The sequence below is a fragment of the Conger conger genome, chromosome 13 (genome assembly GCF_963514075.1).
Source record: "Conger conger chromosome 13, fConCon1.1, whole genome shotgun sequence".
Lineage (NCBI taxonomy): Eukaryota > Metazoa > Chordata > Actinopteri > Anguilliformes > Congridae > Conger > Conger conger.
In genome coordinates, this window is record NC_083772.1 from 35,888,643 (window position 1) to 35,905,950 (window position 17,308).

The 17,308-nt window shown below is 41.4% G+C and overlaps 1 protein-coding gene across 3 annotated transcripts in view; it reads left to right on the plus strand.

The window, feature by feature from the left end:
* LOC133107941 (kinase suppressor of Ras 1-like) overlaps positions 1-3,905 on the plus strand; it is a 36,757-nt gene extending 32,852 nt beyond the window's left edge. For all 3 annotated transcript variants that reach the window (XM_061217272.1, XM_061217274.1, XM_061217273.1), the window contains 2 exons: positions 434-567; positions 1,347-3,905. In XM_061217272.1, the coding sequence (XP_061073256.1) occupies positions 434-567; positions 1,347-1,434 (222 nt within the window). In that variant the 3' untranslated portion in view covers positions 1,435-3,905. The remainder of the gene's footprint in view (positions 1-433; positions 568-1,346) is intronic.
* Positions 3,906-17,308: the final 13,403 nt, after the last annotated feature.

Below are 17,308 nucleotides of genomic sequence, written 5' to 3' on the forward strand. Positions count from 1 at the left end.
AGGAGATTGAAGGGAAAAACCCCCCCAAAACAAACAACAACTGAAACATTAAGTGTTATTCATTTTTATTTACATAAATACTCTCTGTTCCAATACTTTTGCTCACCTAAAATTAGGTGGTATGATTTGAAAGGTGCTATGCCTAGGCCTAGGTGTAAATACCAGGAAATAAAACCTGAAATTCTGAACTCTTGTGTTGTGTTCATTTTTTTCCTCAACCCCAAATGTATTCAGTGTATTGCAAAAACAAAGGAATTGCTCTTCCAAAACTTATGGAGGGGACTATGTGGGTTTTGATGGTGATTCTGTATATGGGTTTTGATGGTGATTCGGTATGTGGGTTTCGATGGTGATTCTGTATGCGGGTTTTGTTGATGATGATGATGATGATGACGACGATGTATGTGGGTTTTATTGATGTGACCCTCCATAGGAGATCCTGTCCGCCTGCTGGTCCTATAACCTGCAGGACAGACCCAGCTTCACCCAGCTGGCCGACATGCTGGAGAGGCTCCCCAAACTCAACCGCAGGCTGTCCCATCCGGGACACTTTTGGAAGTCTGCTGAGTACGTATCCTAGAGAGGAGGGGCCCTTGACCCCTCGGGCACCCTCTCTGATACAGACACTGGAGGGTTGGAGGGGGTCACCTGTCCTACCTGAGTGAAGTGGGTTGGCAGGGTTCTTTCATGGTGTCACTTGAGCCACAGCACTGGTGAAAGATTTGCCCTTTTTCCACCCAACCTCCATCATACCCACCCCAACACCATCACCTCCCAGCCAGAATGTTATCCATTTCCCATCACTCCTGAGCCCAGATTGCTGACCCTGTTTCCTGTTTTGCATCTTAAAGTCAAATTATTTTTTAATTGCTTAGAAGCTGTTTCTACCTAAACTGCCAGGCGGCAATCTGCTGATGAAAACACAGACTACAGGAAATGGGTCACATTCATGATGACACTTTTTATTTTACTTGAATCTGAATGACAAATAATGGCTACCTATGGGTACCATGGGTTTCCTCTGTCCTCTGACCTTTAACCCCTGACCCCTCTCTGTCTCTCTCTGGGTGCGGCTCCTCCCTGGGTGTGGCTGTTCCTGTTCCACTCCTCTCCTCCTGGCTTCACCTCTCCTCCCGGCTGCTCATCACTCCTCCTACCTGCCCTCTTTTCCTACCTCCCTTTATCCTTTTATCTTTTCCACATTCTCGCCCTCATTTTCTTTCAACACCTTTCCCTCACTTTCTCCTTCCTTGGGTCCACATTCTCACCCTCTCTCTCTCCCCCTCTCCGTGTACCCCTCTGTGTGTTCCTCCCGGTCCGTCCCCATTTGTCTTCCCCGGGTGAAGACGCTTGCATCACCACTGCCTGCGAGAGCACTGTTCTCAGGGGAAGCGCCTCTGTCCCTTCAGCTACAAGGAGCCGGGTCTTCTCTGACCAGCTCTGCGTTCAGCCCCCTTTCAGCCCCCTTTCAGCCCCCTTTCAGCCCCCTTTCAGCCCCCAATCAACTCCTAATCATGCTCCAATACAGCAGATGGGGAGGGTGAGGGAGACTGGTTCAGTTCCGGTTGGCAACAGAACGCTGGTATTTTTGCTGAACTAGGCACCTGGCAGGCTAACAGCCCTGTGGCTCGGCAGGCTAAAGAGCGTGTGACCTCACAGCTTAAAGAACATGGCGGTGGTCTCCCCAGTGTCATAATGCTGCCAGTATTATGCGCTAGTTCTTTCCTGTGTTCAGTCAGATACTTACTAGCTGTTTATGTGCCTTGTTTTCTTATTCCTTTCTTGCTATCCTTAACATGAGTGTGATGTACACGTGTGTTAACACAATGCACTGTGTTAGAAAGCTCTGATAAAGTGTTGGTGCTGAAAGCTGGGACAGCTGTGGACCTGCATGTGAGAGTGAGCTGTGTTTCTGCTGACCTCTCTGACTCTCTGCTCCTAGGTCTGTAGCTCAGTGCCAGCCACCTTGCTGGGTCTTCGGCCTCGTCCTGCACAAGGGCAACCGCTTAATCCGAACTCTTCATGCCAATTTGAGTTTGAAACAGCCAATCATATTCATTGCAGTTCCAAAGTATTTTTGACAGTTTTCTTATTGTTCAGCCTCATAATGGCTTCCTTGACTGTCATTGGCACAACGCTGGTCCTGATGTTGACAAATGCCAAGAACAGACACCAAAGCTAATCAAAAGCTGACAATCAAAATTGGATACTTCCTTAGTGCAGGTAGAAGCTTTCAGTGATTGAGTTCACCTGACAAATCAGAAATAGCCGAGAAGCCAACTGTTCAATTACTTTTGGTCCCCTAAAATTGGGGGACTATGTACAAAAAGGGATGCAACTCCTTCACAGATTATCTGATATGATAGTCTGCACTTTAACCTCGTTATACAATGTTCAAATCCAATGCGCTGGAGTACAGAACCAAGACTTACGGACTGTACTGCAAGTAGGCTCATCTCATTGTTGCCACAAGACATCCTCAGTTTCTGGATAAGCAATGTTCCTTTTGAGAGACTGATCCGTGCAGTCGGATGAGTACTGCCTAAAACGCGCCCTCAGCTTATCGTCGTGCCCTCACTAATGGCGTCTAACCTCCCGCTTCCTTTTCTCTTCTCTTCTCTCTCTCTGTCTCTCTCTCCTCTCTCTCGCCATCCCGTCTCTCTGTTTCTGCTGTAGGTTGTAGCTGTCAGCACTTGAATCGAGACTCAGAGTCCAGGCCTAGCATACTTCTCAAACCCAACCACTAAAAATATGAACGCATTTCAATGCTTCCACTAACCTGCAGCCTGACCTCGTCTGAACCTGTCTGCTTCTCTTGTATCATGTGTGAGGGGTGTGATTTGGACCAAGGAGATCAAGAAGGTGTGTGTGTGTGTGTGTGTGTGTGTGTGTGATGCAATCACAAATCATCTCCTTGTAATTCTAACCTGGCCCCTGTAATTCCCATTTCCTTTTGGTTTTTACTCATTTATTTGTTTAATTGGAATGACTGGTGTTCCTGCTGTAGTAGACATGGGTAATGCTGGTGTCACAGTCCTACTTCGTACTGGGAGAGAGGTTGTAGCCCAGAACTTTGCTGTTAAGTGTCTCCTGTCGCCCCATATGAAGAGTCGCCCTGAGGAGTTCAGAATATCTTTTTTAATATACTTTTTTATGCTGTCTGCTGAGAATTTGAGTGTTGATTTTAAGTAGTATTGGTTCCCACATGGGTCAGACTTGATTTTTTGATATCACTTTGTCTCTCTCATGCTCTCTCTCTCACAGATGCCTACACATAGAACAGACACACACATAGAATATATGCAAACACTTTTTGGCTATTAGAAATTTTGCCATTCCAAAAATGGCTTTCCCTTCCTCCAGCAAAAAAACCAGCTCAACTCGTCTCAACAGTGTTCAGCAACATATTTTTGAAAGATGACCTCTTATGTAAAACTGCAGGTGCGCATGTGCATTCAAGTATTTGTGTGTGTGTGTGAGTGTGTGCACGCCCTCTTGTGTGCATGGTCGATTTTCAAGTGGCTGAATGTATTTTTTGGGGCGGTTAATTCTGTGAATTGAGGAGCTTTCGCTTTTAAAATAGCATATATCATATAAATATTGTTGTATTTAATGTACAGCTAAAGTAATTATTTTAATATTTCTATGAACATTTTATATTACACTGTATGCCGTTGTGCTTTTAAACCGGTACTGCTCCTCAGTCAATGTACAGATGTTTATACCTATATTTTTACCATGGATAAAATGCTACTGAGCCTAAATTATTTTTATTTTTTTTAGAATGGGTCCATATTTTTTTTTTTTTTACATCATGTAAGAATTAATATTTTTGTATTGCATGTGGCTATTACTCTGCACACACAGTTCTGGTTTTCATCTTTCAAAGACAATAAAATGATGCTTCAGGCTGAGTCTCAGTCTCTCCATCTTTTCTCTTTTTTTGCTGTAAAACTGCATCAAAATGACAACGTTCTGTACGTGTTTTTAAAGCTTTTTTTCGTACCGCAACTGGAAAGGGCTGAAAGCGAGGTTATTTTGTATAGTCTGCTCTACGTCTGCACAGTTTTAAGGAGTTTGTGGTGTTGGTCAGCAGGACTTTGCTATATTGTTGGGGGCTAACTGAACACACCGGAATGTGCTCTGGTTCTCAGAGGGCTAATTGAACAGCCATCACATAATAGCTCACAGAGTGCAACACTCCTTGGTTGTAGGATTTCAGTCATACGTTCTGGCTTGCCAGTGAAAATTACTTACCTTAGCTAGCCATGTAGCGAGCATGTATAACTATTATACTAGTAATGTAGCTAGCATCCTATAAATAAAACTATTTCATCCAGTTTTCTTAAATTATTTTTATATTCCCACATTGACTTTGTGTTTGTACCTTGGTTAAATGACACAGAAAACACTGCCTGCTATTCACATTCCTCAACCTTATCCACCTGGAAGTAATTATTTGCTGTTGTGATGTCACGCTGATTTAATCTATACCTTGATCATTCACGTTTAGGTATCCAGTGCTCATACTTCTCTGGTGCCAAAAGCCCCTTAGTCCAATATGGCCGCCTCCGTGAATTTGCTTCTTTGCCATTGAGCCACTCCCATAGGAATCCATGGGACCAGAAAGGGGAGGCTGTCTCCAGTTATATATCTCCATGGTCAAAACGCTTTTCACAAGCCCATGGGAAAGTCAGTGGATGACGACAGACACTTAGTTCATTTTTCGACAGTCTATGGCCTACGGGCTTGCTTTGCCAGATATGCTTCCTGATTCAGTGCAGGCCACTTGCATGTGGAGGTCTGCAGGCTTCACCTAGTGGGGAACCACCGTACTGTATATGACCACAGAAATGCAGATGTACTTCTGCGTTTCAACCAGATATTGCCTCTCACTGAGCCATTGAATAGAGCATTGGTTTTTTGAGCATTGTTTTTTGTACAGTACTGTGGTGAACCAATTGGCACTGGCCTTCCAAGCATAAAAAGTGAATACTTTTTGCGGAAGAATTACTAAATTTAGACCCAACAAATCCAAATGGGACCCCTCATTCTGTCGGCCATTTTGAGACATGCCTGCATTTGATGCTTTCATGGCTTATATAAAGTTTGAATGAGATGTCAAAATTAGGCATTTTGACCATGAAACGTCTATATACTTAACATGGATTGGACACAAACTGATAAATCGGGCTAGGTTGTCCAAGTTTTAATCGTTTTAATCGGTTTAATTTTCAAACAGTTGTTGCCCAGTTGTTTGAGGTCCAGTGCTGCTGGGGTGGTGAACGGTACCCAGACGCTCACAGTCATCACCACACCGTCCTCCAGCAGGACACCATCCCAGGTGTCAGTGCAGATATGACCTCGATTTGTGTCTGTGCTAATCTGTAGCCAAAGTAAATCAAGGTTGTCTTGGCCTAAACCTGGCATGTTGGCATTTAAAATTCAATGCTATCCCACGAGTAAAATACTACACACTTGGTTTAAACTGGAGTTGTGTGGATGAACCAATTACTGGAATTATGCTTGGATACATATGTATTTTTAATAATATAATTTTACGGAGTGAGTTTGAGTGTGGTGAGGAACTTTCTATCAGAAGTAATGAAATTAACCCCACTAACTGTATTTGGGAATCGGTACATATATTATTATTTGTTAGTGCTTAGTGCTTTGTTACAGTACTGTAAACATGAGTGATATGACAGAAAAGATAAACAAGCAGAGGGATTGTGGCTTTGTGGGATTTGCGCACGCACACACACACACACACACACACACACAGCTGCATTTCATTAGTCATATGCTAGTATATACACTCACTGAGCACTTTATTAGTACACTATACTAATACTGGGTAAGATCTCCCTTTGCTCTCAAAACGGCCTCATTGTCATGCTGGAAGTAGCCATTAGAAGAGGTGTACATTGTGGCCATGAAGGTATGCACATGGTTAGCAACAATACTCAAATACTGTGGCATTCAAGTGATGATTGATTGGCATTAATGGGCCCAAAGTGTGCCAAGAAAACCCCACACCATTACACAAAATTATGACCCTACCATCTGTATGCCTCCGAAAAAAATTGAGATTCATCAGACCAGGCTACGTTTCTCCAGTCTTCAACTGTCCAGTTTTGGTGAACCTGTGCCCACTCCATTGACCTCTCTCGCCAACAAGGTATTTCCGTCCTCAGAACTGCGGGTTGTTAACTCAAGCTTGCATGAACAGGTATTCCTAATAGTGAAATAGGAACTAGTGCTCAGTGAGCATATATTCCATGCACCATTCACTATATTGTATTTAGCCAACGTATACACAATGCAATATAACACCATGAAACTGTTCTTTTGCATGTTATACTGATTTCTAGCCACAGGAGGGCAGCAGCACACATAGGGAAATTTGCATCAATCCCTAGATAAGGTCTCTAATGGCAGAGGCACTGATCAGGGTGTGGTAGCTGATCCTGGATAAGGTCTCTAATGGCAGAGGCACTGATCAGGGTGTGGTAGCTGATCCTGGATAAGGTCTCTAATGGCAGAGGCACTGATCAGGGTGTGGTAGCTGATCCTGGATAAGGTCTCTAATGGCAGAGGCACTGATCAGGGTGTGGTAGCTGATCCTGGATAAGGTCTCTAATGGCAGAGGCACTGATCAGGGTGTGGTAGCTGATCCTGGATAAGGCCTCTCTAATGGCTGAGGCACTGATCAGGGTGTGGTAGCTGATCCTGGATTTGATACGCTCAGGAATTACGAGCTGTCTTCTGAAATATTTTGTGTGTGTGTGTACACAGGTTCTCACAGTTCTAAGGCAGTGTTGTTCAGTACCATTAGCTTTAAAGTGAAGCAATATCTGAACCTGTAAATTATATCTGCATTGCACCATGCATAATTGAAAAGGGAAGCCATCTTTACCGAAGTAAATTTTGAAATGCTTTTCCTGCATTAAATGAATAAGCACCCCTTGTAACCTTTCACACTCTCTGTCTTTCTCTCTCACACACACGCGCACACACAGTTGTTACACACACTCGCATATGGGCACAAAATAGTGTTTTGTGCCACTTGTCTTTAATTTGCTCAGAAATCAAAGGCCATCCCCAGTATCATCTTGTTGTGTGGCGCATCAAAGCACTCAACCACTCGCCTGAGCAGGGTCCTAAATGATAAAGGATTTTAGATCTGTAGTGTCTGCCTATAAATGTGCTGCACCTAAAAGTTGAAGGATTCCCTGACAGCACAGATACATCGGGCCGACATAGGTTTTCTGTCGTGCCCCGTCTGTGGGAGAGAGCGTAGCACGGGGAGGTAGTTTGCGCCTTGGGAAGATGTTGTGGCGATGTTGCTTGCCAGGGAATTTGTGTTAAAAGTATGGAAAAGTATCAAGGAAAAAGTGACTTTTGAGATAGATTTGTGTCAAAATGATCGAGCAAAACATTTTGTATAGTTTTTAATTGAGGGAAAATAAATATTGCAAAGAAAAATATTGATTTCAAGAGTAAATCTTGAGACTTTTGAGTTTGGGACCAAAAAGAATAACCATAGCAAAAGCAATTAATTAGTTGTAATAGCTATGTAAACTATTTGTTTTTGTTTGATACTTTTCTGGCAAATGTGGTTTTATAGCAGAGAAGAGGTAAGCAGTGTAACCATGATATCTTCCCAATGGACAAAGTGCCTCCACGTGACGTGTAACCACTATCTCCCACAACATAGTGCCTATCATAATCGTATTGTAGCTGTTCCACGCTGTCTGGCTTTCTTTCATAATTTTACTGTAACCGCAAGAGTAATTCTGTGTTTTTAAACACTGGTAATAATGTAGATTAAAGTTTCTAACGCTGCTCAGAAGTCTGAAATGTGTGTGTGTGTGTGTGTGTGTGTGTGTGTGTGCGTGCGTAGCTACTGATTGCAAGCAGAACTGGCAGCTCACGCGGCCTCCGAAAGCAGTTTTAAATATCTTTGAATCTGTGTTTGAGCATACAAGTGTGCTTCTCCAGGTCCTGTTGAAGCAGAATGTGTTATTTGGTTAATCTCTGAGCACTGGAGGCTAACGCAACAGATAGCTATCAAATGCAGAGTCAGCTTCAGTTTGTATCAGATTGTATTGAAGTTTTATCCACTTGCACTAACACGGTTCATTCAATAATATCTGCCCCAGGCACTTCACCAGTTGACTAAATTTTATTGAACATTTGCTTTCTTCTTTTTGCCAAGTAAAGGTCACCTTTCTTCTTCTTCTTTTTGCATGGCAAAGGCTACATTTGCTACATTTAGATTTTCCCTTTCCAGTCAAATTCTGTGAATGTTGACTTGAAATTTCCACTCTGTCTCTAAGCCTGACATTGAAGAGCAAGGGCAGTCTGCTCTCTGTGCTGTTCAGCGATTGGTACATGGGGTCGGCCATCCAGGATCTAAGCACATGGAGGCCATTTTATGTGATGGGAGATATGAACCTGTTGAGGCCAGATCAGAATAGATATAGATTTGAATTGCAATATATTTATTTTTAGTATCATTTCAAAATATACAAATCACAGCACTAATAGGTTTCCAGTTTTACTATTGCTAGCTGTATCACAAATCTATATACACTCAGTGAGCACTTTATTATGTATTTATTAGACTTATGTTTTAGACTTATTAAGTCTTCTGCTGCTGTGGCCTATCCATGATGCATTGTGTGTTCACAAATGCTCTTCTGCTTACCACTGTTTGACCAGTCTGGCCCTTCTCCCTTAACCGCACTCATTAAGTGCTTCGGCCCACAGAACTGCTGCTCACAATAAAACGCATTTCTCACAATAAAACGCACTTTAGGAAGAAAATATCCTTAACTTGCTGTTATCTACACTAATTCGTTATTGTTCATGAAGGCGTGTCTGGCAAGTTGTTATTTTATGGATTCTGGACTTGCATGTGATTTATTGTGTTTGAGAATATTTGCAATAAACTAAGTCTGTTAAGACTGACACTATGACTTACCAAACGGTGTTTCCTGATTAGCCTGCACTAATTGATTTCTAAACGGTTACAGGAGGTTGAACAGTGTTGGCCCACTTTAAGTGTAGCCTTTTACTTTATTTCTAAGAATAAAATTCTACACCAGAAGCCTAATAAGAAATAAAGGCCTGCCTCGAATACAAGTCTGCCCCAAATAAAGGCCTGTGCTTTGTGCAGCCTAAGTAAATAAAAGACCCCGGACACAATTTGAGGATTTACAGTACACATTATTTTATTAAATTCAGGTTACATATGGGTCACTGTGTACTTCTAGCACAAATTAGCAATTAATCAGTTTGAAAATATACAGGCATACTCAATCACCCTTTAACATTTGATTAATGGTGGTTTCTTGTGTTTCCATGAGCTCATCTGTAATTAATGATATAGGTTCATTGGATTACATATTGATTACATGAGTAATAGGCAGCATACATGTGATATATATTGATTATAGGCGGCATACATATTGGTATACTTTTGGCATGAAGCTTTAAGAGTTTTGGAGGAGCCAGCTTGCTCAACTCTGACAGTTTGACAGTTTAGTCTGATTTTGACTTGTGATTGATTGTCATAAAACGGAGGAAGAACATCTTGTTCTGTGAATTTTTCCTACAAGAGTGCTTCTTTTAAAGATTCCATTGCCTTCCATTCTAATTCCATTTAGTATGAAAACATTCCCACACAAGCTGGTTGCATTGTAATATAATTTATTGGTATTATTTGTTGCATTTATTTTTGAACTTTATTTTTGAATTTTCCAGCATTGGTGTCAATCGCTATATTGACTGTCGCTTGAATAGCCACTGTTGATTAGACCACCACCTCTAAAGTAATCAGTGATCAACTGGTTTAAAACACCTTCATGTCATTGCTACCCTCATTAATATTAATCACCCTCCTGAACTCAAAAATGTGATGTGTTAGGTCAGCTGCTTCACAAGCCAAGGGGAACGTGTACAGTTTATCTCTCTCTCTCTCTCTCTCTCTCTCTCTCTCTCTCTCTCTCTCACACACACGCACACACACAGGTTTCCATGATGATCATGTTAAATTAATTTTGAGGTAAAACAAAAAAGAGATGGAAGATCAAAAGATTTAGAATCTAAATGGAATGCGGACTATGCTCCATGTCTGTGCTTTTAATTAAAAAGCCCAATCTAATAAGAATCTTCCTGCTTTTTCATTGTAAAGCGTCTTTCTCTTCAATTGGGGATAAGATTTATTCTCTCAAGCAATTTATTTTTTAATAAGAAAATAACATTGTTCTTCTGTAATAATTTGGAGGCATACACAGCATTATCCCAAAGGCTTTTGTTGTAAAACAATTGAAGCCACATGAGCTTTTCTTGAATCTAAATAAATGCACTCAAAATATAGCACCAGACTACTGAGCTTCTCCCCAGCTGTAATGCTGAGGAATAGACTTGTGCCCAGACAATCAGATAGAAGGGTCCTTATCCATATCCAGGCCAGGATTCTTTTTGGGAACATGAGTAATCTCATTTTTATTTGAAGTCAAGAATGAAAATCGAGGTTGCTTTCCATCAGGCATAAATGCTAGTTTTAGACCATTTCTAATCTGTTTTGATCCCGCTAAACAAATTTTCTTGTCACGAATATTAAAAACACTACGAAATGTGTTGAATAGGAATGTGTGTCTGATTTGAAGGTCAGGTGTAGCCCTTTTTTTTTTTCCAGGCCTGGGCTATCACAAGAACCTAAAGAAGTGGGCCATTTTTGTAAAGCCTGGCGCCTCCCCCTCTCTGCACTTCCACTCCTGCTCACGACTACTGTCTGTTCTGGCTCCACGGTGGTGGAACGAACTCCCCATGGAGGTCAGAACAGCAGAATCTCTTACCACCTTCAAGCACAGACTGAAGATGCACCTCTTCAAGCTGCACCTCTCCCTGTCCCTCTCTACCTCCCTGTAAACCTTAACTGTTGGCTTGTGTTATTTACTTGTGTCATTAGGATGAGACCTTTGCTAGTTTTCTTTGGGTAGGTAAGCAGTTTATTCATATTTGCGTGGCGCAGTATTATTATAAAAAAATCATCTTTGTTGGACGGGTAGCAGTTGAAATTGTACTTCCCTCAAGGGTCTTTCAGCATACTGATCCCTGGTTATGGGTATGCACTTTACACTTTGTTGTACGTCGCTCTGGAGAAGAGCGTCTGCCAAATGGCATTAATGTAATGTAATATTATGCATGCTAGCTGACACCGAGGCTAGCTGAGACACATGCTTACTGAGACTGAGGCTAGCTGAGATGCATGCTAACTGGGCCCGAGGCTAGCTGAGACGAATGCTAGCTGACACTGAGGCTAGGTGAGATGCATGCTAACTGGGACCAAGGCTAGGTGAGATGCATGCTAACTGACACTGAGGCTAGGTGAGATGCATGCTAACTGGGACCGAGGCTAGCTGAGACGCATGCTAACTGGGCCCGAGGCAAGCTGAGACGCATGCTAACTGAGATACATGCTAACTGAGACCGATGCTAGCTGAGATGCATGCTAACTGAGACCAAGGCTAGCTGAGATGCATGCTAACTGAGACCGAGGCTAGCTCAGATGCATGCTAACTGACACCGAGGCTAGCTGAGGCGCATGCTAACTGACACCGAGGCTAGCTGAGATGCATGCTAAATTACATGTATGCTAGCTGAGGCCTGTCATAGAATTTTGCCACACAATGTGTCAGTAATCAGAGAGAAAATGAATAAGAGAAAGCGGTCTTTAAGCTTAACAAATTTATTTGCACATAGGAGAGGTTAACACACACCATTCAGATGTGCCAAAAAAGTCTCCCAAAAACATATTTCAGAAACAGTTTACTTGTAGTTCAGTTGTGACCTTCAGACCGAAGACACACAAGACAGTCACAACTTTGGAGCTGATAAGCTAAATTCTGTGTTTTAATGACTCAGCCTGGCGGAAGTCTGTGCACGCATGGCCACACAGCCAAACCCCACCCCGTTTCTGTTTCTCTTTTCTTATCTCTTGGCCAAGTTCCTTGTGCTTCAATTGTGCAACAGACACAGAAAGAGTGTTTATACTCAGGAGAGCATAAGAATAATGTGACCAATTGACGTTGTTTTGTACTTCCATCATATCAAGCTTTCGAATACATTTTCTGCAAGTTAAGAACTTTTACGTTTGTATATGAAATATGTTGATACACACAAATAAATGAATATAAATGAACAAATGAACATACATTATATAAATGGATACAAATGAATATAAATTAATGATTGATTACTTAATTAATACACAGTGGTTAACTGAAAATTATTTGTATATATTATTTCTGTTACAGACCCTCATTAGAGCTGAGACCCATGCTAGCTTAGACCCATACTTGCTTAGAACCATGCTAACTGAGGCTTATGCTAGCTTAAACCCATGCTAACTGAGGCCTATGCTAGCTGAAACCAATGCTCGCTGAAACCTATGCTAACTGAGGCCAAAGCTAGCTGAGACAAATGCTAATTGAGGCCCATGCCCCAGACCTATGGCACAAATGCAGGCCAATCCGCATTGGCAGGTCTACCCTAAAACACCTCCCACCTCAGCCACTTAATCAAGGAACACCCTGCTTAGAGTCCTCTGGATGAGGTGCCTAGTCAAATCTCTCCCCCTTCAAGGTTAAAAATATGGGTTTGATTTGCACTTCATTGTATGTCGCTCTGGATAAGAGTGTCCGCTAAATGCCTTTAATGTAATTTAATGTAAATAGCATGGAAATAAACACACTCCCACCCCCTGCCATGCAAACCATGCTAGGACTGTGTCCTGGACACACACATCAGGGGGAGAGAGAGAGTGTGTGCATGTGTGTGTGCGTCACACATCATCACAGTATCGCACAAACAAACAAACATGTCTAGTAGTAGAGCAAACTGGGCACACTGTCACCAAAAAACTGTAACTTCCCTGAAAGTAAATTGACCCTCAGGATTTTCCATTGAACGGACTTGTGCTTGTAAATTATGCATTTTTGCAGGGAAATTCTAAATACATTCCCCCTTCCCCCCGCTCCGGCCAGGGGTTAAGGTCAGGGACAGAGTCGGGGACAGGTTAGGGACAGGGGTCAGGGTTGGGACAGGGGTCAGGGTTAGGGTCAGGGGTCAGGTTCAGGGTAGGGGACAGGGATCAGGGTTGAGGACAGGGCTTAGGGTAGGGGTCAGGGTTAGGGGTCAGGTTCGGGGACAGGGATTATGGTTGGGGACAGGGGTTAGGGTTGTGAAAGGGATAGGTTTAGGGTTAGGTTCAGGATTAGGGGTTGGGTTGGGAATCTGCTAAGCAAATTGAGTCCAGGGGATATATAGCTCAAACTCTCTGTTCCCCTACGAGGAGAGGGAGGGGGTGCTGAGGCACTCTCCCTTTCTTCTCAAATCAAAAACATGGAAAATATTTCAAACAACCTCACGACCCCCTCAAATAATAAACCTCTGAGCTCTAGGAGAGGGCAAAGGCACACTGTTATTATCACTGTCGATGTTATCATACTATAATATTACAGTCAATATTAAAATTAATATTTTTGTTCATTATTATTAATATTACTACCAATATTGTCTTTGCTTTAGTGCTGTGATTGCATTATTTCAGGGCAGCACCTCAGTGTCTTTCACACTGCTTAAAGTTCACACCCGAGGCTTGAAATTCAAAACACATTTTGTTAAAAATAGCAGCTCCATTGTAGCCCACTTTGGACATCAAGGTGTGATTATCAACCGTCTTTGCGACATAGAGTCACAAGTTTGGGAATCCCCTCTCCAAATACAGTCAGCTTTTCTGTCATAATCTGTTTGTTCTAGTCAGGCTGAGTCACACCAAGTTTTCCACCCTCCTTGACGCCCTGGAGCTCAGACTAAATATGGGCTGCTTTGCTCTCCTGATTTTCATAAGGAAAACTACAAAAGAGAAACTACATTATTTGCTTGGAGGTCATGTGGCCCCAGTTCTGCTCCTCGGGGACGGGGAGCTGGCAGGTTGCATGCGTCTCATTCAGGCTATCACACATATAGTTAAGGGTGCTGGAAGATGCTTAGGGGGTGCTGCTGACTAAAATGGTGAGGTCACTCTAAATATTAGTTGCTTTAATTCTATTTGTTGAATACAAAGTAGGGAAGCTTAGTTTCCTATTATAGTTTAATGTCAATCACAACTTCACACAATCACGATGCAAGACACAGTACTGTACTACATAGGCTACTACAGTCCCCTCCAGAACAGCAAGGCCAATTCCTTTGTTTTTGCAATACACTGAATAAATTTGGGGTTGAGATAAATAGATGAACACGAGACAAGAGTTCAGAATTTCAGCTTTTATTTCCTGGTATTTACACCTTGATGTGTTAAATGGCTTTTGTATCAGACCACACAATTTTTAGGTGAACAAAACTGTATACTTAAAGTATTTTTAAGCAAATTAAAGTAAATAACACTTAATATTTTGGTAGCATATCCCCTGCTTGAAAAAACTGTATGAAGCCTGTGACCCATTGACATCATCAAAAGGTCTGGTGATTGACTTGGCCAGTCTAAAACCTTCCACGTTTTCTTCCTAATTAAGTCCTTTGTTGTGTTGGCAGTGTGTTTTCAGTCATTGACTTGCTGCATGATGAACTTCCTCCCAATTAGTTGGGAGGCATTTCTCCGTAAGTTTGCAGACAGAATGTTTTTGTAGACTTCTGAATTCATCCTGCTGCAACCTTCATGAGTTACATCATCAATTAAGATTAGGGAGCCCACTCCAGAAGCAGCCATGCAAGCCCAAGCCATGACATTTTCTCCACAAGTGCTTTACAGATAAGCTTGTATGTTTTGGATCATGAGCAGATCCTTTCTTTCTCCACACTTTGGCCTTTCCATCACTTAAGTACAGCTTAATCTTAGTCTCATCAGTCCATCAAACTTTGTTCCAGAACCTTTGTGGCTCATCACTGTACTTCTTTGCAAATGGTAATCTCACCTTCCGATTCTTACAACTGATGAGTTGATCGCATCTTGTGGTATAGCCTCTATATTGCTGCTCTCTAAGTCTTCTTTGAACAGTTGATTGAGCTACTTGACAAAGTACTGAGTTACTTAAGGCAATAGGACCTGATTTAATATTCAATAGAACACGCATTGCAATGGCTACAGAACTGCAGAATCAAAGCCTGATATAGTGTACATACAGCAAGATCAAAATAATTAAATGTCCAAAATATAAAATGTAAAAACAGGGCCTAAATCAAATTCCATTTTAATAAAACAATACACAACAACAAATAAAATCTTTATCCAACAAAAGCCACAAAAAACAAATCAAGCAAAATATATGCAACAAAGTACTAAACATGGCTACTTCATTTACATAACAATAATTTGTCCTAAACATTATGGTGCCGTAAAATGGGGAGGGGGGTTATGTGTAAAAAGTGAGATGACTTCTGAGAGTGTATAGAAATACCCTTAAATAAAAGCTGAGAATGTCAACTTTAACTACATATTGCTTGATTACAAATCTAAAGTTGTGGAGTACAGAACCAAATTGACAGGACATTTTTTAAACATTGTTAAAGGCTGACCCTTACTGGATGGATAAATTGCTTAGCAAGGCAAATTTCCAAGTTCTCAAACACAGAAATGTGGAAATTTGCTAGCTCCAGGCGGAAACTCATATACTAGCCTCCAACTCAAGAAACTAGAGTTGTGATTTTTCTCAGTATATCAATCCTGATTCTGAGTGTGTGCATGCTTGTGAAAATCAAGGAATAATAATTCAGAACTCAATCAATATTTGGAACTCTTGTTTGACAGATAATAAAAAAGCAGATGACAAAAGTGTGATTGACAAGAAGCCGAGATACAGCCCATTTAGCCCATTTACCAACAGTGTAGAGTATCCAGGACCTAAACACTCGCAAACAGTGTAGAGTATCTTGTGCCTAAACACTTACCAACAGTGTAGAGTATCTAGTGCCTAAACACTTACCAACAGTGTAGATCCAGCCCCTAAGCACTTACCAACAGTGTAGAGTATCTAGTGCCTAAACACTTACCAACAGTGTAGAGTATCTTGTGCCTAAACACTTACCAACAGTGCAGAGTATCCAGTGTTTACACACTTACCAACAGTGTAGAGAATCTAGCACCTACACACTTACAGTGTAGAGTATCTAGTGCCTAAACACTTACCAGCAGTGCAGAGTATCTAGTGCCTAAACACTTACCAACAGTGTAGAGTATCCAGTGCTTACACACTTAGTAGTCTTAAACTGGTCTTGCTGGGTATGAGCAGGTGAACCAGAATGGGCAAACTGATCTAGCTGGGTAGTCAATCATCTAGTGCTGGTATCTTGTCTGAGCTGGTAGCTGGTCGGCTGTCTCTCTGGTTTTTATCCTATTTTCCTTTTAAAATGTGACACATAAAGTCACTAAAAGTCACTTAAAGTTCTGCAGTCTGCATTTAAAAGAATAGCCGTATGACCAAATGTTTGGTAATTTATTTAGATATACCCAAAACTGGTTCAAAAATATTTTCACAATGAGCACAATACCTTGCACATGTACTTTTATTGTGTTAATGACCTTACATATACAGTACTTGTGTTTGGATTGGTGAATGAATTTACAAGACAATGTTCAGTTCCTTTACAATGCAATTACATTAGAATTCTACATTCAATCAATCAGTTGATTACAGCAGTTTGATGACAGTAGTTAGGAATTTAAACAAGAGAAGGGAATTTATTTATACAGTATTTTAACAAGCAACATGTTTCCGTGAACGCCTATGTGATCTACACCACGCCACCATTGGAAAGACTCAACCATGATATGTCTGCACACAGTGCGAGGCTTAACAGGAAGAGTATCTGGATTCTAAGAGATTGTTCTTAAGTCCTACAACACAACATGAAACACAGGTGCTTGTTTGGACATCATAAGGGCTTGTGTAAATCTGCACCCTATTGGAACTGAACTTGTTTAGCACACTCACTATGGCTAACCTACCACTTTCCCTGGGAGTTGATTCTTCAAATAATTTATAATTGACAGCCACTTATTTTCTTCCTTTTTCCTCCCTGACATCTTTATGTTTGAAAGCCTAGCCTGCTTTATTCAGAATGTTGTGGTACATTAAATTGAACAGCAATTTAAAATACATAGAACATTTTGTAAATAATAGTCCAGTTTCTTCATTTTTCGATCAGGTTTCTATTTTACTCTTTGTTTGGGTTTCTAGTTTGAAATAATAAAGAAATCATTTGAGAGTGCCGATTTCAGGGTTGTTGTTGTCGA